Raw genomic sequence first — 26,241 nt, 5'->3', positions numbered from 1 at the left:
CGCAAATCCCCAAGTGGAGTTGTGAAACGCATTCCGAAGCGCAGGGTAGTCAGTCCTCAGGTCTCCCGGGCCCCCTTAGGAGCTAATACATTCAACACCGGGTCCGTTCAAAGCCCTTGTTAAGAAGCACAAATCTCTGGCCTGGGAAAGCGAGGGGCCAGAGGGTGAGGGAGGCGACCTACGAGGAACTGGGGCGCAGCCCGCGGGGCCAGGGGCCGGCCACCGAGCAGGAGCCGCGGGCCGGGGCCGGGCCGAGCGCGCTGGGCCCGCGCGGACGCCTCGCCCCGCCCCGCCCCGCCTGCAGGAGCGCGCTGGAGCCCCTTAGTCCCGGGCGGGGGGGCCGCGCTCTCGCCGCCCCGGGGTGTGGTTCCCGCGGCCCCGCCGGGTGGGGCGCCCCGTTTAAGGCGCCAGCCAGCGGGCCCGTCTCACTCGCGCTCCCGCCGCCGCCACCGCGCCCCACCATGGAGCGGCCGCCGCTGCGCGCTCTGCTCTTTGGCGCCGCCGGGCTGCTGCTCCTGCTCCTGCCCCTCTCCTCTTCCTCCTCTTCGGACGCCTGCGGCCCCTGCGAGCCGGCCTCCTGCCCGCCCCTGCCCCCGCGGGGCTGTCGCCTGGGCGAGACCCGCGACGCGTGCGGCTGCTGCCCGATGTGCGCCCGCGGCGAGGGCGAGCCCTGCGGGGGCGGCGGCGTCGGCAGGGGGTACTGCGCGCCGGGCATGGAGTGCGTGAAGAGCCGCAAGAGGCGGAAGGGTAAAGCCGGGGCAGCAGCCGGCGGCCCCGCGGTGAGCGGCGTGTGCATGTGCAAGAACCGCTACCCGGTGTGCGGCAGCGACGGCAGCACCTACCCCAGCGCCTGCCAGCTGCGCGCCGCCAGCCTGCGGGCCGAGAGCCGCGGGGAGAAGGCCATCACCCAGGTCAGCAAGGGCACCTGCGAGCAAGGTGGGCACGAGCGCTTTCCTCGGCGACCCGCCCCCTGCGGGGCAGGCCTGGCGGGGCGACGGCGGCCCGCGCGCCCCGCGCGGCTTCCCGCGACTCCGCCCTCGGGCCTCGCGGGGAGCGGGCGGGGGCAGGATCTGGGCCTCGCGGGAACTGGAGTGCGGGCGGAGACGGGCCAAGCCGCCCCTGCTCTTTTTTTGGTGGGTTTAGTTGTAGGGTTTGCTGCGTGCACCGAGAAAGTGAGGACTTGCGGGGCCAGTGCGCGTCTGTGGAAAAGATGTTGCGGTATCTCAGGCTCCCGCATCCCCAAAGCTCACCCACCTGATGCTAACAGCTGGCAAGTCCATTCGCAGAAGCGGCCCCCGCTCTTCTGGGAAACCAGAGATGTCATGTTATCATCATTTTTTCTTGGCTTGATCCAGGTGAAGTCAAGAAATAGGGGAAAGGAGTTTGACGGTGAAATGCGAAGGAAGGACTTTCAGAGAGAGGTTGTTGGCTTTAATTGGCTAGATGGTCAGGATTCTAAAACCCGGATTTCATGGTTTCTTAATACTGAGAAAAATAATTCACTTACTGGAAATTACAGGTTCTTAAACAGTAATCTACCGTATTACTTGTGGGCAAAAAAAAACAAACACGAAAAACAGCCTCTTTGCAGAATGTCTTTATGATGTAGTTTATGTTGTGAACCTTATGACCATTTTGTTTTTCTTTCTTGTTCCTCTTTTGTGTCATTTGTCCCCAGTATCCACTGTTCCACAGGAATGGCTTTGAGGTTATGTTTAATGGTTTATTTTATTCCAAACAAGTCCAATCTTGCCATCAATGAAAATGGAAAATGAGTAGAGTCCAAACTTGGAAAAAAAAAAAACAGACTTTAATGCCTGAAATAACATTTTCCATAGGCAGTAGGTTGGCTGGAAGGTTAGAAATCCAAGCTTGGCAGCCCTTCCCTGGTCCCAGCCAAAGCAGAAAAGGTAGCAAGGCAGTTCTCCTGAAGGGACAGAAGCAGCTGCTTCTCCGCTCAGACTTTCACCAAACTTTCCAAATAATTCACTTTTAGAGCTTCTTCCAGAAGTCCATATGCTAACAGGTTATATGTCACTAATTTCAGAGTTCACTATTGAAAGACTTAAATTGTGTAACTTACTGGTAACTATATTATTATCACCTGAAACTTAGAAAGTCCCAACCCAAAGTAATCCACATACTTTTCCAACAGAAACAGTCATTTGTTCCTTTGGATCTAAGTCATATCATGAAAGAGAAATATGCATACCTTAAAATTCATTCCAAATATTGAGGTTTTCTTAAACATTTCAAGGGGAATTTTCCCCCACAGTCTATCCAAAGGTACTTGCCTTATCGGAAGAGGTTAGCTTCATGATTGTTTAAGTAGTATCCACTCTAGCCTGTAGCTGAGACTAATAGTCATATAGACTATAGGCATATCTCAGAGATAATGCAGTTAGGTTCCAGATCACCAAAACAGAATGTCATGATCTTTTCTTAGGTGAAGGGCCTTGCTTCCATTTGTTAAAAAAAAAAAAAAAAAAAAAGCAACATCTATGAAATGCAATAAAGAGCAGTGCAATAAACTGAGGTATACCTGTGGTCATATAACCTCATTACCATGTACGCCCAGCTCCCCAGCATCTCTCCAGACTACAAACCCCATGAGGGTACAGACCTGGTTTTTCTTTATGTTTGGGAAAATGTTAAGAGAAATAGCATCTAGCCTGGCCGGGCGTGGCTCAGTGGTTAAGCATCGACCTAGGATCCAGGCGATCAGGGTTTGATTCCCCATCAGGGCACATGCCCCGGTTGTGGGCTGCACCCTATCAATGACTCTCATCATTGATGTTTCTATCTTTCTCTCTCCCTCTCCTCTCCTCTCTTTGAAATCAATAAAGATATATTAAATATATATATATATGTATATGTATATATATAAAAAAGAGAAATAGCATCTAAAACTGGAAACCTAGACATAAATTAGCCTTTTCTTCCCAACCTAAATTTAAAGATGGAGTCTACTGCCTGGGACCATTGATAGGAGAATTCCAGAGAGCTCAGAAAAGAATGTGAGGTCCACCAGAGTACTTTTCCACAGCAGAGACAATTAGGCCTAAACCAGGTTTTCTAATATATTGCTCTGACTCCTGAATGTGTTTTGATAATTACAGAAGTAAAGCCAATATAGTGCCATTTACTTCTGTGCCGTTTAGTATTGGGGTTTTGCAAAGAATAAGAAATGTATTTTCTAGGTTCCTACAGCCATTTATACCCTCAGGAGGAACTGGAGTTATGCTTCCTCAAGTGTTGAAAGGGAGGAGACATTGTAGGACTCAGCCACAAGGATGTGGTTCATTCTGTGTTCTTTTGTGTTAATCTCATATAACCTACACTTACTGATCATCTAAAGTATGTCAGCAATGCACTAAGTTTCTGAGGGGCAAGGGATGCACAAAACAGAACTGGTCTTGCTGATTAAGAAGGTATGCACACAGCCCTGGCCCGTGTGGCCCAGTTGGTTTAGCATCATTCCATGCACCGAAAGGTTGCCGGTTCGCTTCCTGGTCAGAGCACATGCCCAGGTTGCGGGCTCGATCCCTGGTCGGGTGAGCATGGGTACAGGAGGCAACTGACAGATGTTTCTCTCTCTCTTTCCCCCTTTCTCCCTTCCTCTTTCTCTAAAAATCAATAAAAACATATTTTTTCAAAAAAAGGAAGTATCCTTACAAGTTTCAAATTCACCTCCCTGAGTGCTTTCACTGGAGCCCTGGAGACACTCCCAAATCTTCCCCTTATTTTATGAGATCACCACTTACCCACCTCCTGGGGAGAGATCTTGGTCTGCTTGTTTTCTGTTCCTCTGTAATAAGAGGCAAAGCCATCTTCTTGAAAATTTGTTTGAAAGGTAGTGAGCTAATAATCTTACATCTTAGAACTGTCATCAAGAATTTACTGCCATTAGATCTTATTGAGGTCCCTGAAATTGAGTAACTGGAAGCGGGGATTTGACAATTCAGTTTAATAAAAAGTTAATGTAGAGAAGTTGAGACAGATAATAAAATCTCAGTTGGAACAGAACAATGGCGCTCCTTTATTCCAGTTCTTGGTTTTCATGGTCCTTTAAATCTGAGCTCCTTGGTAATCCCATTTCTGCCACCCCGGTCCCTTTGGGTCCCATCTTCTCTTTTTTACCCCCTCAGAATTAATTTTTACATGTGGAATCAGAATTCATTCTTAAGGGTCTTTACCTTTAGGACCAGGTTCAAATTACCTAGCAGGGCGTAAGAGGCTCTTCACATTGACTCTGGCCTCCTCTCTCCAACTCCTTTATAGCCCAGCCACAGTGTTTGCTCTTTGCTGCTGTTTGCAGTCATCTGCACTCTCACCCTCAGCTGGCTTTCCACGCTTTGACCTCTTAGCTTGCAAGGATCAGCAGGTATCACTTTGTCTGTGGAGCTCCTTGACTCTCCCACCCCCACGACCCTCCGATGATATCCTTGTCTTTGGCTCTTCCAGCCATTTTCTAAACAATATTTATTGCACACATATTTGTATACATGTAAGCAAGAGGTGTTCTAGCAGAATAGTCAAGGTGCTTAGCTCTAGAACCAGATTCCTGGAGAATGAATCTTACCTCTGTCACTTCCTTAGCCTTGAGCAAGTTTTTTTTACCTCTCTGGGCCTGGGTTTCCTCTCCTATAATGTAAGCACTAAAATCATACCTAGCTCATAGAGTTGTGAAGAGTCAATGTTGTGAAGATTATTCATAGAAAGCACTCAATGAATATTCATTGTTGTCATCATTCAACCTTCAAGTAAACTCCATGAGGGGAGGGAATTTTTACTCCCTGATCTATCCCCAAGGGCTCCATCAGCACCTGGTACTAACAGATGCTTTAAACATATGTTGAATGACTGAATGAATATATGAATTTTCCAGGTACCATTCTAGTCTCAGCTTAAAATAAGATAGGCAAGATAGATCCCTCTCTGATGGCATTTACTGTAGGCTTTACACAGAAATAAGTAAACAGATATTTTCCTGTAGTCCTGTGTGCTGTGAAGGATGTACAGCAGGGAGATGGCATAGAAACTAGAGATGGGTGAGCGGTATTAAGAGGGGTGGGCTGAGCCATGCAGACAACGCATGTGAGGATCTCAGCAAGGGGAGCAGAGCTCCCAGTGGTAAAACAAGCTCTGCTGGTTAGCATCCAGCTCCCCACAGCCTCCAAAGCACTCTGTGCATGTCTGTCTTCCCCCCTGGACTCGGAGCATCCTGAAAGAGGCGCTCCATCTTCTAATTCTTTGTAAATAGTGCCAGTTAATAGTTGGACACTTCGTAAATATTTGTTGATTAAACAAAGGAATCCCTTAAGAAAGTGCCTTCCTTTTGGAAAATGCAGGCAGTGGACTCTCCTGCCTGTCTGCTCTCTCCTTGTATTGTCTTCCTTCTTGAACCCAGGTCAGGGAATACACTTAACACTGACTCGCCTTCCCACCCTCTGCTATCATAAACTCTAGCATTAGGTGGCCACCCCTCGCCCCAAATCTCAACATTTCCCCATCTCCTTGCTGGTTAGAATTAGGTTCAGAACAACATAGACTGTTCTATAAATGGAAAAAGCTTCAGTGAAGATTTTTATTTTCAGAAATTCATTTGATGGATTTTTTTTTTTTAAATATATGTCTTTATTGATTTCAGAGGGGGTGTGAGGGGGAGAGAGAGAGAACCATCAATGATAAGAGAGTCATTGATCAGCTGCCTCCTGAACCCCCCCCCCCCGGGGATCAAGCCTACAGCCCAGACATGTGGGCATGTGCCCTGACTGGGAATCAAACTGTGATCTCCTGGGTCAACCGCTGAGCCACACCAGCCAGGCTCATTTCATGGATTTTAAACATTTGTTCTTTGAGAAGCTCATTTTATGCTCATTTTTATGTTGATGACATAGTATTTAAATGCCCGTGTTCTATTACTATTTTTCAATGAATGTATGAACTTATGATATTGTGATTTATAAGAAATACATATGTTTGATCTTCAACCATATAGCTCTTCATACCTTTGGAATTTTCCAAGTGTTGAGAGCAACAAGGTGTCTTTTGTTAAATCAGCGAGTTGACTTTCAGAAAGTCCCTCAATCACCTAAGGATAGGGACTGATTGCCAGTGGAGCCAACCATGTGATTAGTGGGCTGGAACTTTCAGTCTCACCCCTCCAACTTCCTGGGAGGAAGAGGGGCTGGAGATTGAGTTCTGTCACCAATGATTGAATGATTGGATGATTTAATCAATCATGTCTGTGTAATGAACTTTCCATAAAAACCCAAAAGGATGGGTTTGGAGAGCTTCTGGGTTGGTGAACACATGGAGGTGCTGGGAGAGTGGCTCAGAGTGAACACAGAAGCTCTGTGTCCTTCCTTCATACCTTGCCCTATGCATCTCTTCCATCTGGCTCTTCCTGAGCTATAACCTTTTATAATAAGCTGGTAATCTAGTAAGTATGTAAAACATTTCTGAGTCCTGTGAGCCACTCGAGCAAATTAATGGAACCCAGGGAGGGGGTTGTTGGAGCCTCCAATCGATAGGCAGTCAGTCAGAAGCACAGGTGACAAGCTGGACTTGTGGTTGACATATGAAGGGGGGGGGGGCAGTCTTGTTGGACTGAGCCCTTAACCTGTGTGACCTGATGCTATCCCAGGGTAGATAGTGTTAGAATTGAGTTGACTTGTAGGATACCCACCTGGTGGTGAATTGCTTGGTGGTATGAAAACACCCACGCAACTGGTGTCAGAATGGTAGAACATCACTGAACGTTGATATAGAGTGTTCCAATTTTAAATGAAATGTTAATGGTCTGGCTTACCTTGTAGCAAAGGGTTGGGGGGTGGGACAATGCAAGTCGGTGCAATACTTTGTTAAAGTGCCACTGTCATACCACAAAGATGGACAGAGGCCCCTCTGGAGGGGGATCCTTAACCCAGATTTACGAAAAGCCATGAATGACTTCCTAGAAGAGTGATGTCCTTACTGCGACAGGGGTGAGAAGGAATTGGCTGGAGGGGAGCTAGCGCGAAGCTTGCAGTGGGTTAGAAGGAAGTGAGAGGAGTGTGCCAAGCAGAAGGCATAGCACGCGGTTCCATGAGGCTGCCTCCCGGAGAGGGGGAGCCAAGGGGCAGCTGGACACTTAGCAGAGCTCAGCGACCCAGGGCCTCGTGGCCCATTAGGGAGTTTAGACACTATCACGAGAGCAGTGGGCCATTGAGTGATATAACTGGATTTGTGCTTTTAAATAAAATCTCTGTTGGCTGCCCTTAGGAGGATGGGTTGGAAGGGGCAAGGCTGTTGTGAGGGACTCCCATTAGGAAGCTATTACAATAATCCCGGCAAGAGATGCCCAACTCCCGCTACGCAGGACTTTCAGTTTCTCTTTCAGATCTTAGAAGCATTGTTGAGTACTGGGTCCCAACCTGCCACGGCAGGCTGTTTGTTCCTTGGAAGTGAAAAGTCTGTGCTGTGCCTTTTCCTCACTAAATGACCCCTCACAAAATGCCCTGCCATGGCTTTCTCATTAGCCACCCTGCTCCCAAATGACAGCCACTTCTCATTTCATTTCAGGAGGCTTTTCCCCCTGTAATCCCCATTCCTCGTTCTCTCTGCTCTCGATCAGAAACAGAAAAAGTTACATCCCCAAGAAATGCCTTAAAGTTTTTTTCTGGCCTCAGGTGCCCCTCTTGAACACAGAAACGTCTAGAAAGCTGAGTGAATCGCTGGTTCTTTCTTACCACTTTACCCAGTTTTAATCACCGCATCTTAGGAAAGATTTGAAAGGAGCTTTAGAAAGTAAAATAGGCAGCCTTGTTCTCTGATCCTACTTACCAGCAACTGATACCATTAACAGCTGTGTAAACTCCCAGGCCTTTTCCTATTCACGTATAAACATATTCTTGTGTGTATATATAACATATATGGCAACAGTGTAACATATTCATATACGGGCATGCATTTACTCATAATTAATTTAGTTCTTTTACTCTATATCCTACACATGTATTTTTATGAATCTATAATAGTATTTCTGATTGATAATTTACTAGCAGTAGAATTGATGGAATAAAATTATTCACATTTTAAATACTACGGGCAAGTTGCCTACTTAAAAGGTTTATACTCCCTCCAACTGTGTATGTAAGTATCCTTTTTCCCACACCCTTGCCAACATGGGTATTATCAATCTGTTTAATTCTTGCCAAGCTGTAAAGCAGTATCTCCCTGTTTAGTTTGCAATTTCCTGCTCTCTAGTGAGGTTGAACAGCTTGTATTTCTTCTGTGAATTGCCTATGTAAGACTTGCCATTTTTTTTCTGTGCGTGTGTTATTTGTATTTTTCATATTTATTTGTAGAAGTTTTTGAATTTTTAGGGATATTAACATTTTTGTCAAATATTTATATTTTCTCTGGAAAAGAAAATAGGCAGCCTTGAAGACGAGTCCTAAGGACTTAAGATTCTTTTTGAGGAAAGTCATCCAAGGAACAAGTTAATGTTTCTCCATGGTTTGGGAATTAGTTATTAAATGGAAGGTACCTGACCTACTTTTCTACAGTTCTTCAGGAGACAGAATTAAAAGGCCTGGAATTAAATAGCCACTCTCAACCAATAGTCATTGGCACTAATTCAACAAAAATAGGGACCCTCAATTTGGGGTGTGGTGAAAAAGGAAATTTTATTCAGTGCAAACAGCTCAATTGTGATACACACAGCTGTGGAACAGCTCAATAGTGTTATAGCTCAATTATGAAGCAGCACAGCTGTAAAAAGGGCCTGGACGGAGGAAGCCCTGGAGCAAGGTGGCCCTGGAGTAAGGCCCTCTTCAGCTAGGCAGCTCTGGTCTGCTCCACCTGGTCCAGTCCTAGTCCTGTCCACTCTGTGCCAGTCTGCCTCACTCTGCTCCTTTGGTCTGGTGAGATGTCTTTGGTGTTTCAGCTCCAGCTGGGGAAATGCAGTCTTCAGTCTTGGGTGAAAAGGGGCAAAGTGCGCTTGAAGAACTGGCTTATATAGACAGAAGTCCCCAGCCCTGGTCCACTGCGAGGCGGTTTTTGAAATTTGAGCCCAGTGAAGCCACTGAAAGCCCTTCTTGGTAGGTATCTTCTTTCTCAGGGTCCACATCACAAAGCACAGTTAGATTACACACCAGGAGGAACTTGCAGGTAAAAACTGTTGAATAGTCTTACATGCTCACGTGGGAGTCAGGAGAATTCGGTTCCCAAGATTCTCTGTTGGAGAGCTGAGAGGTAACCTAAATAAGGAGGGGAAGCTGGGAGAGGATGTTCCAAGTTTTAAGATCTTTTACATTCTAGATATGACATGGGTGATTAAGCTGAGCAGGCATTTTTTATCATCCTTAAATATGATTTGCATCCTGTCCCTAGAGGCTGCCCTGAGGGTTTACTGTAGACTTGCCTTCTAGAAGAAACTGCCTTATAAGTCTTTTTTGGATAGTTTAGTGACAAAACTCTCTTGGGTAGAGTCCAAGGCCAGCCGGCCTTCCCTCAAGCTACATTCCTCCCCCACAGTGGATAAGATTATGGTGCTTCCTTTAACCTCAAAAGAACTCTACAAATGACCTGACCTCATCTGGATTTTTAATTGTAAGAAAAATAACATCTTATTCTTAGCAAGAGTTAAAAAGGGAACCCTGAATTCGTGTCAAAGGGTCTTTTAGGCCAGAGAATATATGAGTATAACCTCTTTTGTAATTTAGACCCAGGAGTGGCACCTTTAAACAGCTTTGAGATGGAAGACTTAGAAGTATGTAAATTAATGAGTCTGCTCATTTTAGGCAATTTTCAAGATTTCTCAGTGAATCCTTTTATGAGGGGATAGGAAGGTGGGAAGGACAAGAAATGTCCAAGGAAAGCTTTCCCAAGCCTGTTCTTTGTGGATTTTCCAGGTCAATCAAGACCATCACCCCAACATTACCCCACCACCCCTATGAAGCCTTGGAGAGAAAGTAAGGAGGTCAGAAGAAAGCTGTGGTTGATAATGTGGGAGAAACATGTTATTTTTTACCTAAAATTGATGTGTTTAATAGTTGAATTAGTGGTAAATGATCTGGTGGGGTTCATTAGAAATAGCTGAAGCTAGTAATAACCCGCCCTTTCAATGACTCTACCAAGCAGTGGGTTACCAGAGAGAGGTACCATCCGTGAAATCGGCTGGGCCCAAAAGCAGGCCGGGGTTGCAGAGAAGTTTTGTGTCTGAAAAGTAAGAAAGGTTCAGACCAGGTCAAACAGATCTAGTAACCCTGTTTTAACAAAGCCCCATTCATTTGGTATGAGGTTTCTCACAGTAAGAGTGTTGACAAGGCTGAAGACAAGCTGACATGTTCAGAGTAGAGTTTACCACAATGAAAAGGCAACACCCTCAAAACTTAGGGATAATATATATTATAAGTGAAGGTAGTTTAGTCTGCTTCACAGGATTATTGTGAAAGTCACATTATAGAACAGATATGAAATCACGGTGTAAAAGGTGCAGCACCAAATAAATGTAAAGAGACATTTTTTAAAAATATGTTTTTATTGATTTTTTTAGACAGAGAGGAAGGGAGAGGGAGAGAGAGAAAACATCGATGAGAGAGAAACATCAGTCCACTGCCTCCTGCACGCCCCACACTGGGGATTGACCCCACAACTCGCTGGGCTAAAGAATCTTATTGACTGGACTGGAAACTCCTTTGGGGCAAGAATTCCATGTAGTGCCTTATAGGTGGTAATCATGATAACTGAGAGTTATAGTACTTTACAGTTTGCTGGGGGCTTCTGTGGATGTTTCCTTGTTTGTTACAACACTTTGGGGAAGTAAGGGGAATTACTGTCCCAGCTTCCAAATAAGGAAACTGAAGGCCAGCCATCACCCAGCCCTGGAAAGAGTAGTGCTGGTATGTAAACCTAGGCATTCCACTACAGCCTTGCTCTTCAAAGTATGGCCCCTAGATCAGCAGCCCCCTCTCTGCACTGTCTTTCTCTTCTGTAATCCTAAAGCTGTTTCAAAATAAACAGTATAAAACAAAAGTGATTCACAAGAGTCAAACCCTTGGATGGGAAAAGTTTTAGGAAGACCTTAATGAATTTATCCTGCTTATATTTTCTTTTTGTTGAATTAACAAGGGGGATGTATGATACATTCCTGTCCAAATAGCTCTAAAAGAGCTGTTTCAATGAACACAAAGTAGAAATTCTATATGACAACAGAGTTTATGTCATAGTTGAATTGGCTTTTGTGGTACACCTTATAAGAAATGTCATATGACATTCTGGGAAAGGTGGTAGTTCTTAAATGAATGAATGTCTCTGAGGGGCCCTTTGTACAGATCCCTGAGCCCATTTAGCATCAGTCCCTCCAGGGCCAGATTGGAAACCTGAGAGCCAGTCTCCTCATCGGCAACCAACGGGCTCTTGAAGGACCAGTGCGTTGGGGCAGCAGACCTGAATATTTTCCCAAGCAGGACTTCTTGGGGCATAGCATTTGTTTGCGGTGTTTGATCCTTTGTCAGGCCATTCTGGTAACTCCGAGCAGGGTAGAGGAGAGAAATCACTAAGATAACCCTCAACAGGCTCAAGTGTTCATTTTCACCAGAGGTTTTAGCCCTGCTTGCTCACTGAGCCCTCCACCACTCCACCATCAATTTTCCCAGCTGGGATAGTAGTATTTACTCCACACCTAAGCTGTGGGTCACTGCAGGGCTACTCTTTTGAGGGAATTTGCATTTTTAGGGACTGAAGCATATGTTTTGTCAGGTGACAACTTCCAGAAGAAGAAAAATCCTTGTAGGGGTTTGCAAATTCAAGTGTAATCCATTTTTACTTTCTGAGAGAGGGAAAAAGAGCACTTTACTATCTCAGGCAGAAATGCAGCTGACTCCAATCATCCTGTTCTTTCATGTTGTTTTTCTTGAAGAACGGAGTCTCCAGCTTTCAGGGAGGCTTCTCCCTTTCCCTGAGTGAGAAAGGCTCAGAGGCATTTCATTTACATCAGGGCAGACGAGTGGGCCAGCGGTCAAGTGGTTGAACTGGAAAAGCTTTAGATCTGACATCTGTTCTGCTCTCTTCTGGCCGGACCCCAAGCAAGGGAGAAAATTTTATCAAGAAATAGATCTCCTGGAACATCCAGGAGGTTTTGAAAGAGACCACACAGAAACCAGGCTTTAGGAATTTGTCAGGGGTAGTCCCAGCTTGCAGGCTGCAGAGCCTGCCCCCTTTCCATGGGAGCTCTCAGAACTTTCTGCTCAGAGAACAGAAATCCAAACATGAATTTCCATAGCAGCTGCAGCAATTATGGTGCAACACCCCCCCCCCGTCCCCCCACAACCTCAGGAGGCCATGGAGCCTGTGATAGAAAATCAACTGCTTAGGCAACAGGGCCGCTCGGAGTTAGAGAAGGCTGTTGAGGGGTCCGGTGCAGCCCTGCTGGGGAGGGCGGGCTGGGCGGAGATCGAGGTGCTCCCGTGTTTTGATGGCCAGGGCTGCAGAGCCAGAGGCCCCTCTCCGCTCAGATGTGTTTCAGACCAGAGCTGTAGGGCAGGAGGGAGAAGCTGGCCTAGCCAGGCTCTTTCTGCGTCACGGAGCCTTTGGTTCACTAGACGATAACTGTCAGGGCAGGAGCAGGCTGTTCAGGACCCAGTCATGATGTGGAAAAGTTAGTGCCCCCTACCTTGTTTCGGCTTCATCTGAGGCCTCTTGCTCTTCACTGGCTCTGCCTGGCCTCTCCTTGCATGCTGCCCCTATTTCCTCTCTAACTGAGCACAAATGTGATTTTCTTTTTCCACCCCGTAACCCTTTCTCAGTCACAGGCCAGCAACTTTATAAATAGTGAGCTCTACTCAGTCGGCTACCCCAACTCCACCCCTACACTCATGAGCCACCCCTGGCATTCCCCCCAAACTTGGCATGCCACCCCTGAGAGATAGCCAACACTATCCACGTCATCTGGTAGATTGTTGTCCCTTCTTTCCTTGACGCTACTTTGGGATGAAGTTTTTACAGATTTCTTAGGATCCTAATTCACTCTGTGCATCAGCCCAAAATCCTATGGCCCCTCCCAGGTCCAGTCCAGGGATTGGGGGAGACAACCACACCCCATAGCATGAAAAATATTGTTATCTAGCACATAGTAATGTCTCAATGAATGCTGTGTTTCATTTCAATTTTTATTGTTATTAGCATTATAGCCTTGGTATGAGCTCATTTATAAGAGCCTTGATTGTGATATGTAGATGTCTTACTTTGACCAATCCAAACATAATACTGCCTTATATATCTCCAGGTTAGGCCTGAAAACTATTTAGATCTATGCAAACAAAATGGCAGGATAATGTTCTTAAAACAAATCCCTGGAAACTCCCATCTAGCTCTTGTTCTTGCTCTTCAAGGATCCTAGGACAAAGAGTCCTGTTCCATCTCTGAGAGATCCCAGAGTCCAAATGCAGACAGTCACATGGGAATCACTCTGGATGCTGGATGCTGCCAGAGGGTTCGCTTTGCTTCACAGCATGGATATTTCCATCTTCAAGTTCCAAGTCATACACATGGTTTTCTAATGGCATCTTTTAGGTATATAGGACATTTTGGATTCAAAGGACATTCACATTCAGTAATTATTGGTCTGTTTCTTCCCTACATACATAATAAATATTTTTGGATTTTGTTGATTGGTTCATTTTTTTTTAATTTTTTATTTTTTGGCTTCAAAGAGGAATCTGAACCAAAATCACAGAGTTTGGCAGAGAAAAAGTATGATTAGTGTCCATTAGGTACATATTAGATGTTATCCGTGACTTTTAAAGACTTACTGGTGCAAATAATAAAGCCCTTTGCTTGCAATTTATGTGTCTCTTCTTTGGCTTTCACATATATCCTCAGCTTAGCAGGAACTCGTTTAAAAAATCAAAACATTTAACTGTAAGTGGGCATATTTAGACTCAGGAAGGTGCCCACTTAGGTTGGTTCTCAGCATCTATCAGAAAAGTGACAATATCCACCCCGAGCATACAGTGGAGAGCAGAAAGAATGAGGCTGTGCAGAGGAGATTTAAGAATCTGGATAACTTAAAAAAAAAAAGTATCTGGATAACTTTTCAGATCCACCAGGATCAGTAATTTTGAGTGAAATTGACAGAATACTGGGACTACCAACTCTCCGTGAGCTATGTATTCTATCACCTTCCAAAGCAGAAGTTCTTGACCTTGGCCAGACATCAGTATCACCTGGGGAGTTTTACAAAGGTCTGATGCCTGAGTTCCATTGATTCTGAGTTCCAAAGATTCTGATTTCATGGGGTTGCTTATGACCTGGGCAGCAGGACTTTTATAAACTTCCCAGATGATTTAATGCCCAGGCCAGGTTCAGAACCATTGTTCTAAAAAGACTTCAAGTGATTTGGGGGGTACATCACTTCCTTGGGATGATTATCATAATCATGGGCCAATTTCTGCTCAGTTTATCCAGTATCTAGTGTTTTACAGCAAGATGAGTTTTCAGAATATGTATCTAGTGCACCATAGGCAGTGGAAACTTTAGAAAATATGATCACTTGGTACAGTGCAAGCAGCCTTGTGGTTTGGCTGCTGCTTATCGTCTTGGCTATTTCAGTGCTCTTATCTGAATCAGACATGATATTTCTACATCTATCAGTATTGTTGGTATTAATAAAAGTTGGAGTTACCACAGTACTTTAAAGGAAGTATTCACCTAAAGCCACAATAGTCGAATCTTTCAGTGATGTTACTAGAATGTAAGTTCCTTGAGCCCAGTGCTTTTTATCTGTTGTGCTCACTGTCAACCTCAGTGTCTAAACAGTCCTTGGGGTGTAGTAGGAACTCAGTACCTATTTGTTGAGTAAGTGAATGAATAATTAAAAGTGGATCACACTGTGCCCTGTTGGAAAGAGGAACTTGGTGGAAGCCCTCCTCTCGCTCTCCATCACCCACTCTGGGATCTCTAATAAGGAGAGGTGGCTCTGTCCAGCTTATAGGCCCCCCACCCTAGAGGAGAATTTCCTGTCACTTGGCATCTTCTCAAATTGACCCTTATACTTACTTTCTACTATCATAAAAACTCTGAGACTGAGAAAAGTCTTCAGTTCAAATTTATCACCTCCCCCTTAATCATTTCCCAGGCAATGAGAATGGTATACTACCACTGGCTGGGTGACCTTAAGAAATTTACTTAACTTCTCTGAGCATCAGTTTTCCCATCTGTAAAATGAGTTAATGTATTTTAAATACTTAGCACAGTGTTTGACCCACAATTGGCCTTTAATAAAGGTTACTGCTAGCCAACTTTCCCCCTTAGTTAAATAGCAATAGAGGAAGGCACAAACACAGTCCATTCTCATTATTTATGGTAGTTATGTCCTATAGTCTTGCAAACACTGGATTAGCGAATGCAGAGCAATTAGCCAATACAGAGGAAAATCAGGCCAACAGCCTCTAACTCATACCCAAACAAAGGTTATCTAATGCACATATGTTCTCTAGGACACATTATAACCTTTTTTTCTTTTTTTTCTTTCTTTTTTTTGCTTAAGAACCCTAGACAGCACTTCTGCACTACAGTTGGGGACCATTTTAAACAGCAAGATCACCAACAGAAAGCACATAAATGCAAAAGTAAGGTGGTAGTAAGTAGACTGTGAAAGGGACAATTGTTTACAGTAGGAAAGCTAAAACCAAAAGGCAGAGCGTTGTCTTGTCCTTCAGCTGGAACCTCAGATTTTTGCCACTCTGTGCATGTCCAAGAATGGTTTTATTTGGGGGTTGCAAATAAATTTTAGCAAGTAAGTGGATTCGCAAATATGGAATCCGTGAATAATAAGGATCAATTGTGTTGGAAATGGTCAGATCAGTGACGAGCACCAGGGAACTACCAGGATTTCTGAGGGTGGAGAGCATGTATGAGTTATGCTTCCTTTCAGTGCCCCAAAACATTTAGCATAGTTCTGGGCACAGAGTGGATGCTTAGTAGATAACTTTTGGGACTCTGGATCCAATTTAATAAACACATGTATTATCCCTGTGTTGACTGTCTCCATGAGGAGCCTCTGTTTTTGCCCTGTACCCCCTGCTAGCAGGACTCCCATTCCACAGGCGTTAGTGAGAAGAATAGATTTTTCTAAGTTTTCATAGGGGCAGCAAGAAGATCCCTCCCATTTCTCCCTCTAGTCTTCCCACCAGCTACAGTCTTCTGCATGGCCCTTCTCCTTGCACAGAGCCAGCCTGTCTTTCATCTGCCGGCTACCAGGCCTCTCATCCCTCTCCAGGTTTAGCTCAGCAATTAGGCTCTGTCCAGGCCCTCCAAGTTCACCCATCACGTAGCTCAGGAAACAAAGGTTACCTGAATTCTCACTATCATTAGAAGTGGAAAATTATAATGATTCCCTGTCACTCATGCCAAGTGCTCGCTTTTTGTAAACGCTATGCTAGGTGCCATAGGGAAATCTGCAGTGATGAGACAGATAAGCCCCTTCTCTAAGGAGCCTGCAACCCTGTGGTCTACCTGGTGGTTTCTGAAGTGTGGGAAGGCAATTAGACTAAAATAAAAGAGCCCCGTGAAAGTCAAGTGAATACAAATGCATACAAGCAAAGAATGCACACATATGTACATTCCTCAACTATTTTTAATCATTGGAAGCATATATTTTCTGTGCAGTTGCTACTGGAAGGGAAAAATAAACAAAGAAGCATTCACATTTGTGCCCTATGAATACATTACAATTTAATTATAGACTGTATGAGCTTATAAATCATGTAACTATGGCTAGATATGTAATATACAGATGAATTGGTTATTACTTTGCCCAAAGTGACATTCTGGAGTGGAGATGAGTGAATTTTGTTTTTGTTTGCTCAGAATTGAGCTTAGGATATTGATCCAAAAGAATCTTAAAGGTGTTTAAGTAACCTGGTAAACACTAAAGGAAAAATATGCAGTAAATCCACTTCAAATTCACTTTGTTTTTCCTAGTTCCCTGGGAAATGGGTAAAAGCACATTTTAAGTAGTCGAAATGACCTGTTGAGAACATGAGGATACTATTTTGCAATTAGTGATCCATTGTCAGATGTTTAGCTGTTTGGACAAACCACAATGGGTTTTTAATTCTAGACTTACGTATCCTTGCTAATTAATTTCAGCTGCTGTCCAGTTTCTGTGTGTTGTGGGAATGTGAACTAATTTAATTTTCAATAGACCTTTTTTGTTATTGGAGAAAAACATAAACATTGAAATTTGTAGAACTCAGTAAAATCAAAGACAATCATTAATTAATATTTTCATTGTACCCCCCTCCATATTTTATTGTATTTTATTCTAGTGTTTTTCTAGGCACATATAATTGATGGTGCTATTCATATCTTTTTAGATGTCTTGTTTTTAATTTATAAATATTTTCTGTGTGTTTAAAATATTTTATAAATATTATGTATAAAGCTCCATAATCATCTGAATGAACCATGATTTACTCCAGTTTTTCTCTGTCGCAAATAACCTTTGATTTCAGATCTTTAGACATAAAGATCTTATTTCTTCTGCATTATTTCTTTGTAATTCCCAAAGTGGAATTACTGATTCAAAGGTATGAACATTTTCTTAAAATTTTACATATGTAGATATTCCATTTTAAAAATTAGCCTCTTCTAAATAATTTAGACACATTTTCTCCAAAAAACAAAAAGCCAAAGCAAAGCATCCCAATATGTAGTCGAAATTACTTTTTAATTATCTTCAGACTTGGATTATATTTGTGGCTGTCCCTCCCTAATGGCACAGAGACCATTGAGAGTAGTATTTTCACCCCAGTTCCTATTTATGAAATTTGCATTGACTGGCCAAGAACAAAAGAGCCCGGCCAATTGGATTCAAACTTCTAGTTTGCATCCAAGACTGCCAGGCATCGGGAGTTGTCTAGCTCAGCTACAACTCTTCCAGCGAGAACAAAAGGGCTGTATGTTTGCTCTCATGCTTTTCTTTTGTTAGAGTCCATTTGGCCAATAAAATATTTCAAAATAATAGGGAGATGGAAAGAATATGCCTTTGTACATCATTGCAGTGGGACTCATAAAAAGCATGTGCATCCCAGCTAGAGTAGCTTGCAGACGTCCGTTGTAACGGCAGCCACCTACGTGAGATGTAAACAGTAAAAATGTGGAATTTGGAGGGTTTGTCTTCAGCATTTTTTCACAGAAGGGAAAAAATGGCTTTCCCAGCCCTACTTGCCCCCAGCCCCATGCCCATGCCATCTGTCCTCAGCATCTCCGTGCGTTGCACTGAGACCGTGGCCGCACCGCTCGGCTCACCTCCCCGTGCGAGACGCACGTTGCCCCCAGCTCTCGGGGCGCCCCTGGCCTGCTCCACTTATTCAAACTGGGGGAAGCTGCTCCAGCTTTTTCCCGCGTGTCCTTGGGCCCTTAGGGAGACTGGCAGCGCCCTGTTTCTCTCTTCCTCAGACCCCGCCGTCTCCAGCACCTTCAGCAGCACCGGTCCTTGGTCAGGCAGGGATTCCCACTGGCACGGCAGCCGGACGCGCCGTGGACATGTGCGCATAGCGCGGAGAAGCCGCGCGGGTTCCTCCGGCGGAGTCTCTCCCGTGCTTGCCCAGGAGCGAGGAATGCAGCAGGCCGAAAGTAACCCAGCTCGGTAAAGTTTATAGAAACCTTCACATACTTTCCCATGTACGTCACCTTTCTAATCCTCGCAAGAATGCTGTGTCGTAAGCATTATCCCTGCCTTGTGCAATCAGCAACCAGGATTCGGGGCGCCGGAGTGCCCAAGCAGAGCCCTCATTTATGGGAACCGGGGGAAGCTGGAGCAAGGATTTGGGGTGAGCTGCCGTGTACAGGGGCCCACACACATGTGCTGACATGTAAAGCCGCAGGAAGCTAAAATTGAGTTTCAGAGCCGGTTAAACATGAGATGCCTCATTCCAATTCTTAGTCAGTGGATTTTAATCTTCTTTCCTAAACCTGTGTCTCCTTCGTCAGATGTCCTATATTATAAATATGCTACATTTCCACAGTCTCCAGTTACTCTGAGTATAGCAACTGTATGGACATGCACATGCTTGTGCTTGTTTTGTTAAACCATGTAGGTGTGTTTGAAGAAAAGTATCCAGAGAATCTAAAGATGTTGTTTTAGTAAATTAACATAACTTAATTTCAAGGTTTGGGTAATGGCAGTTGTTTAATATAACATGATAAAATTATTCTCTAAGTGCCTGTGATTAACTTGGTTAATTATAGGTGGTCCAGATCCCAAGGTGCACACACAGACTGGATCTGTTAGCTTTACTCAGTAAAATAACCAATGTGACATAAATTGTCTGAGTAAAATGCGAAATAAGTTAGAAAAGGTAAATAAGATAAATTGCTGCTTTCATATATTTTTTCTAAAAGTAAAAAATAACAAGAGTATAAAAAGAACTTTATGAAAAACATTAATTTTAATCAATTTGAATAAAATTGAGTTTGGGGGATTTTTTCTTTTCGTGTGTACGTGCACTCGTGTGTGTGTGTTTCATTTCTTTGGAATGCTAATGTGACTCACTGAAAAGTCCTTGAAACCAACAGGGTCAGTGTTAAGGACTAGAAAGCCTAACTTTGGACACTGCCAAAGAAAGCAGGAAATAGTAAATTTCTCATGAAAGTATGACATTTGTCTCAGACTCAGGAAATTCTTGGGCAAAGAGGTAAAGGAACTTTACTTTCTCAGCAGTATTCTCAGTCAGTCATGTAATTTAGTTTGTAGGTAGTTTGTAAAGAGTTTTAGATACAGTTGTCCCTGATGTGAAAGTGCTGTTCTGTACTAGTTGCTTCAGCATATAAGGGGATGGTCGATTTGGGGGAAGGGAAAAACAAGAATGATTACCCAGATGTTGACATCTGTTCTCTCCATAAGGAATGTGTTCAGCTGCAAGTAATAGGACACCTGGCTACAGTGCTTCACCCAAAGAGGTCAGAGAGGTTAACAGTCATCCCTCGGCGTCTGAGAGGGTTGAGGCCAGGACCCCCTTATATAAAATGGTGTAGTATTTGCATATAACTTATGCACATCCTCCAAATACTTTAAATCATTTCTAGATTTCTTAAAGTATCTATTACATATAAATGCTATGTAAATAGTTGTTGTACTATATTGTTCAGGGAATAATGACAAGAAAAAGAAATCTGTACATGTTCTGTGCAGACACAACCATCGTAAGCCTAACTACAGGATACACATCAGCAACAACATTAACATTTTTATAAAAAATACTCCCATCTGCAGGTGCGGAACCCACAGGTATGGAGGGCCCGCTGTATTTGCAGGACCAGGAGTCCAGGTGTGGACTGCTGCTGGTGTGGGTCTAACCACTCAGCAGTGCCGTCAGGAACCCAAGCTTAATGGCCAAAAAAAGGGGGCTGCACCTCCTATTATTGAGTCCTAATTGTAAGCAGTTAGAAGGACCAGGGAAAAGGGTCGTGCCGGTCATATGTCCCACTTTATCAGGTGGGTGAAAGTTTCTCAGGAGCTCTCCTCTCGGCAAATGTCTGTCTAACCTCACTGGCCAGAAATAGCTCCCCCTAGCAGCAAGGAGGACTGAGAAGGAGGGTGGAGGTGAGTGCAGAGTCAGCCTCCCCACAGTGCCTGCCATAGCTGGGCCGCAGACTCTGCTTTTAGTTACATTTTAGAAATCGTTGCTGCAGGCTGTTTTAAAGGACGGCTGGGAGTTTAGTATCATAGAGTCCACAGACCCCATCAGGATAGTAATCAATCAGTTTTGAAAACCAGATGATAAAATAGATCATGGCTGGGAGGGAAAATTGAGACAAGCTTTTTAGCAAAATATGGCATTCTCAAAATTTAGTGGGAAGATACCAAAGATCTTCACAGAGACCATTTAGAAAGAAATGATATTTCACTCCTTAACAATTTCCTTATCAGAAACAATGCCAACACATTTGAGGGTTCCCGCCTGAGTTGCTTTACTATGTGAAAGGGATCATTTGAAATTAACCCAAACAAGAAGAAAAAAATTTTTAATTGTTTGTATGCAGATAAGTGCTGTAAAAATGCTTAGAAAACAGACATACTTTGGTTTTCATTACTTGTGTAACGATAAGCTTCAATTCATCCTCAGGTCTGAGTATGAAGAAATTTCTAATTGTTACGTTTTTATGCTTATTTAAGTCACATATTACAGAGATTAATGTTTAGGATAGCATGGAGTTCAAATCCCCACTCTACCACCTACTAAGTGCACAATCTTGGGCAAGTTACTTAACTTCTCTGAACCTCAGTTTTGTCGTCTGTGAAGTAGGTACCGTAATGCCTACTCTGCAGGGTTGGTGATAGTACTGACTCTCTCTGAGACTTCAAGCGTGGTGCCTGTCTGTCGCACAGTAAGGGCTCAGTCTGGTCACTGCCCTCATCAGAAGTAGTACTTCTAATGCTTCTAGAACTGTTATACCATGGCACTTTGGCCTTTGTTCTTCCCTCTTTTTTTGTCTTTTTCCTGCAAGGATACCTAGAGATGTGCTGAGCAAGGATGGAGGCAGAAACTGAGTGGTAGCAGTTGTTTGGGGGGTTGTAATGAAAAAAAATGAAGGCTGTTCTTGCCCAAGCTAGTCCAGAACCTCTTTGTTTTTATATATTTATAATTTATGCCCTGCCTTCTTCCAACATGGAATATGAGGTAGTTTATATAACCACACTCTGTGGGTATAACGATAGCGTAATAAACACTAAACTTAGAAGAAAAGAGCCAGAGTCCTGACTGTGCACTGACTAAATGTGTAGTTGTTGAGCACATCACTTTGTCTCTCGGGCCCCTCCATTTCCTCACCTGCAAAATGGAGCTGGCAGGACCTGGCATTAAAGGGTGAGCGTAGGGTCATGGGAAGTAAATGAGGTCATGGGTTTGAAAGCCCTTTGTAACTGTGAGCACTATATGAATGCAAAATTTTTTCCCCTTTGATTTCACTGATTATTATAACAACTCTCAAATATGCCCAGTTAGTTAACTACATTGTGTAAATCTGTGTCAGATGTTTACTTTTTAATAGGCCACCCCATGTACGCCCTGGCCACCCACTTCCCTCTCTTCAAATCACTACCAGCAAGTAGTGCCCTGAGACTACTTATGCTATGATGTGAGCCTGACCCAAGCAGAATTAGTAAGGATATCTGCCACAACCAATTCATACATGGCAAAATACAAAGTACTTTAAAATCAGCATCCATTTGAGATAGACTGTTCCTCTCCTGCCCTCTAGTTGGGTGATCAAGAGTTGGCAACGTCCTCCCATCTAGAAGCTCATGTTGCACATTGACCTGGAAAGGCATTAGTCCAGGTAACGATGGCAACTTTTATGTTAACCATCAATCACTTTAATGAGTACAAGAAAGCATCCTATCACCCTGCCAGAAGAGACAAGAATGAAGAATGACTCATTCATTGGTTATGTATAGTATGTGCATGTTTCTGTGTGTCAGGTGCTGTACCGGTGCCATGGAACACAGACTCGTCTCCAGGACATACAGTTTCATTCTGGGGCCTTGGCAGCAGCAGAGGTTGATAATCTACCTGAATTCAACCCCTTCATGAAAACAGCCACTGGCAGGGTAGTTGTCAGGGGCTGGGGAAGGGAGGAATGGGGAATTGTTTAATGAGTATAGAGTTTCACTTTTGCAAGATGAAAAGTGTTCTGGAGATTGGTTTGCACAACAACTGAATGTACTTAACACTGCTGAACTGTATACTTAAAAATAGTTTAAGCCTGCCCTGGTTGGTGTTGCTCAATGGTTAGAGTGTCAGCCTGCACACTGAAGGGTCGTGGATTCTATTCCAGGTCAAGGGCACATGCCTGGGTTGCAGGTTCAATGCCCAGGCTCTTTTGGGGCATGTGCGCGAGACAACCAATCAATGTGTCTCTCTCATATCAATGTTTCTCCTCACCCCCACCCCCACCCTGCTCCCTTCCTCTCTCTCTAGAGTCCCTGAAAAAACATATCCTCATCTGAGGATTAAAATAGATAAATTCAAGATGGATTAAAGAACTAATTGCAGAAAAGCTAATAAAATAGAGCTGTTCTGATAACCCAGAAACCACAAAGGAAAAGATTGACACGCTTAGCTACATGGAAATTTTAAGCATATGTATTTATTCATTCATTCATTCATTCATTCATTCATTCTTTTTATTGAGAACCTGCTATGTGCCAGGCACTATTCTTGATACCCAGGATACGATACAGCAATGTACAAAATAGCCATCATCACTGCTTTCGTAGAGCTGACATGCCATATGTCAACCAATACCATCAACAAATGCCATAGACAAAGCTGAAAGATAGTGATGCCTAGAGAATTATTTGCAAAATATATGATAAAGAGTAAATATCTGTAAAAAACAAGAGCTTGTGTATATTGATAACTAAACCAAGAGAAAATGAGCAGAAGTTACAAATAATAAATTAAAAGAAGAGCAGCTGCAAATGGCCAGTAAGCATGTGAAGAGTTGCTCAACCTCACAAGTAGTCCCAAAAGTGCAACTAGAACAACAGTGACATACAGTGTTTCCTCCTTCAGCATGACCTCTTTTTAAAAATTTCTAAATCCTGCTGCTGGGAAATGTGTGAGGAAATGAGCACCCTCATACACTATTGGCAAGTCCAAGAATTCCTAACAACCTTTTTGATAGTTGGAGTATCTAATAGATCCTAGGAGTGTCTATTAAAATTAAACATCCTCACACCCTTTGACCCAGATATCACATTTCTGGGAACCTACCCTACAGAAATAAAAGCACTAATACATAAGGACATATGTATAAGAATATTTATTATATCATAGTTTGTATATAGAAAAAATGAAAACATCCTGAATGTTCTTAAAGAGGTATGCCCATGCTATGGAACACTGTACAGTTTTTGAAAGAATGAACTTGATGTGTGTATGTTGACCTAATAAGATCAATATATGGTATATTGAGTGTTCACTAAAAAGGCAATTTGTAGGAAAATTGATGTAAAATTTTTAATTAAAAGTACAATGAAAAAAGTATATGTATGTATAAACTGTTAATATAGGCAATTCGGGGGGTTAGGATTATCGTGAGATTCAAGAGGACAATTTACTGCCTCTTTATACACTTGTATGTTGTTTGAATCATTACAATGAGCATATACTTTTTTTAACATCATATGGAAAAACAATTTAATTTATTTCATGATGTTGTGGAGGATGGAACTGTAATTAATGGTAGAAGTTTCAGGAAGGCTGATTTTTAGTTCATCTAAGGAAAAACTTTATAACAATAACAGTGGTTCAACAATGGATTTGGGAACCTTGGGTGAGGGTTTCTGGAAATATTCAGGCAGAGACCCATATCTGCAGGGGAGAAGACTTTTGTAATCTAGTTTGAAGGCTGGACTACATGACTCAAAGATTCCTTCCAACCCCAACAGTTTTTATAGTAGCTTAATCATCTTACATAGCAAGACAGGTAATCATTTTTTATTAAACTTTTATTGAGATATAATTGGCATATAACATTACATTAGTTTCAGATGTACAGTATAATGATTTGATATTTGTATATATTGCGAAATAACCACAACAATAAGTTTTAACATCTTTCACCACACAGTTACAAATTTTTTTTCTTGTGATGAAAACTTTTAAAACCTACTCTCTTCGCAACTTTCAGATAGACAATCCAGTGTTATTAACTCAGCCACCATGCTGTACATGACATCCCCATGACTTACTTATTTATAACTGGAATTTTTTACCATTTGACACCCTTCACCCATTTTGCCCCCACCCCTACCCCCCACCTCTGGCAACCACCAGTCTGTTCTCTGGATCCATGAGTTCGGTTTTTTGTTTGTTTGTTTTAGATTCCACATGTAAGTGGAATCTACAATATTTGCCTTTCTCACTTACTTCGCTTAACGCAGTACCTTCAGGGTCGATCCATTTGCAAAAGGCAAGGTTTCCTTCTTTTTTATGGCTGAATAATATGTACCACATTTTCTTTATTCATTCATCCCGATGGACACTTAGGTTGTTTTCATGTTTTGGTTATTGTCAATAATGTTGCAATAAACATGGGGATGCAGATAGCTTTTCTAGTTAGTGTTTTTATTTCCTTCAGATAAATACACAGAAGTGGAATTGCTAGATCATTTGGTGGTTATATTATTAATTTTTTAAAGAACCTCCATACTGTTTTCCATTAACCTTCCTCTACCCGCATTCCTATTTCATTCCAGCCTAAGAGATTTCAAACATGACAACCCCAAAGACACTAGTACCAGAAGAGCTCTCTCAGACCACAACTGGGGACCCACACTGGCCTAGAATGAAAAATTCCAAAGTATCCTTTGGAAACTCAGGTTTATTCTCAGGAAAGTCTTTCTCATTGTGACATATCCTTTGGGCTGAAGCTTACACCCATTTCCTCCTCTTCAGACATTAGAGACAAAGAGTCAGAAATTATTCATGGCCTCAAAGGACATCCTAGGTGATTGCTTCAACCTTCTTCTTTTAGAGAGGAAAAAAACAGAACCAAGTAGAATGTGGAACATACCTGTGGTGAGAACCGGGGTCAAAACCCACGTTCTCCCTGCCGCAGCAGGTTGCTTTCTGTCGCTCTAGCCTTCCTTTCTTGGGTACACACCAGCAGCACCTAGTTGGTTCTGCATACAGTGTCTTTTTTTCATTGATACAAGGCGTGTTAGGTGCACACTGCTTCCATAATATCTGAAGTATAAACTAATTTGTCAGTGTTGAAGGCCCCAGAAGGCAAAGTAGGAGTGTTTCAGAGCCAGGATAAAACTCCTCCTTTTGGGAGGACCTAGAACCTCGCTTTCCCCTCTCTGGTTCCAGGCTCCATCCTGGGGCTTCATTTTAAAATCAAGGCCTCACAGACCAAGAACCAAGGGGATTTTTTTCATACCTGTTCATACCTGAAGCCCTGCCGCCATCAAGAGGCTCAGGTTCTTTGCTCAGCTTCTGCTTGTGTCTGAGCTGAGTGAAAACCCCTGTTGGCAATGGATGCTTCCAGCACCAAATGATTTCTGCCTGGGGTCCAAGCATTCCTCCTTGTCTGATACGAAGGTCACACCACACACCAAGAAGGATGTGACTAATAAAAATGTGACTTCGGAGAATCTGCAAGTCCATACAACTTCTGATAAATGTTTAAACAGAGGCTAAGAATGTTTTCCTTTCTGAGGGGAAGCTCCATGGTCTA

The 26,241-nt window shown here is 43.2% G+C and overlaps 1 protein-coding gene across 1 annotated transcript in view; it reads left to right on the top strand.

Annotated features, from left to right (window-relative positions):
* The first annotated feature begins 302 nt into the window (after positions 1-302).
* Positions 303-26,241, top strand: part of IGFBP7 (insulin like growth factor binding protein 7) — a 67,559-nt gene continuing 41,620 nt past the window's right edge. The window contains exon 1 of the mRNA XM_081118463.1: positions 303-936. Within this exon, the coding sequence (XP_080974589.1) occupies positions 462-936 (475 nt within the window). The 5' untranslated portion in view covers positions 303-461. The remainder of the gene's footprint in view (positions 937-26,241) is intronic.

The sequence above is a fragment of the Miniopterus schreibersii genome, assembly GCF_964146895.1.
Source record: "Miniopterus schreibersii genome assembly, chromosome: 1".
In the NCBI taxonomy this organism is placed as follows: Eukaryota; Metazoa; Chordata; class Mammalia; order Chiroptera; family Miniopteridae; genus Miniopterus; species Miniopterus schreibersii.
This window is presented reverse-complemented; position numbering and strand designations above follow the sequence as displayed.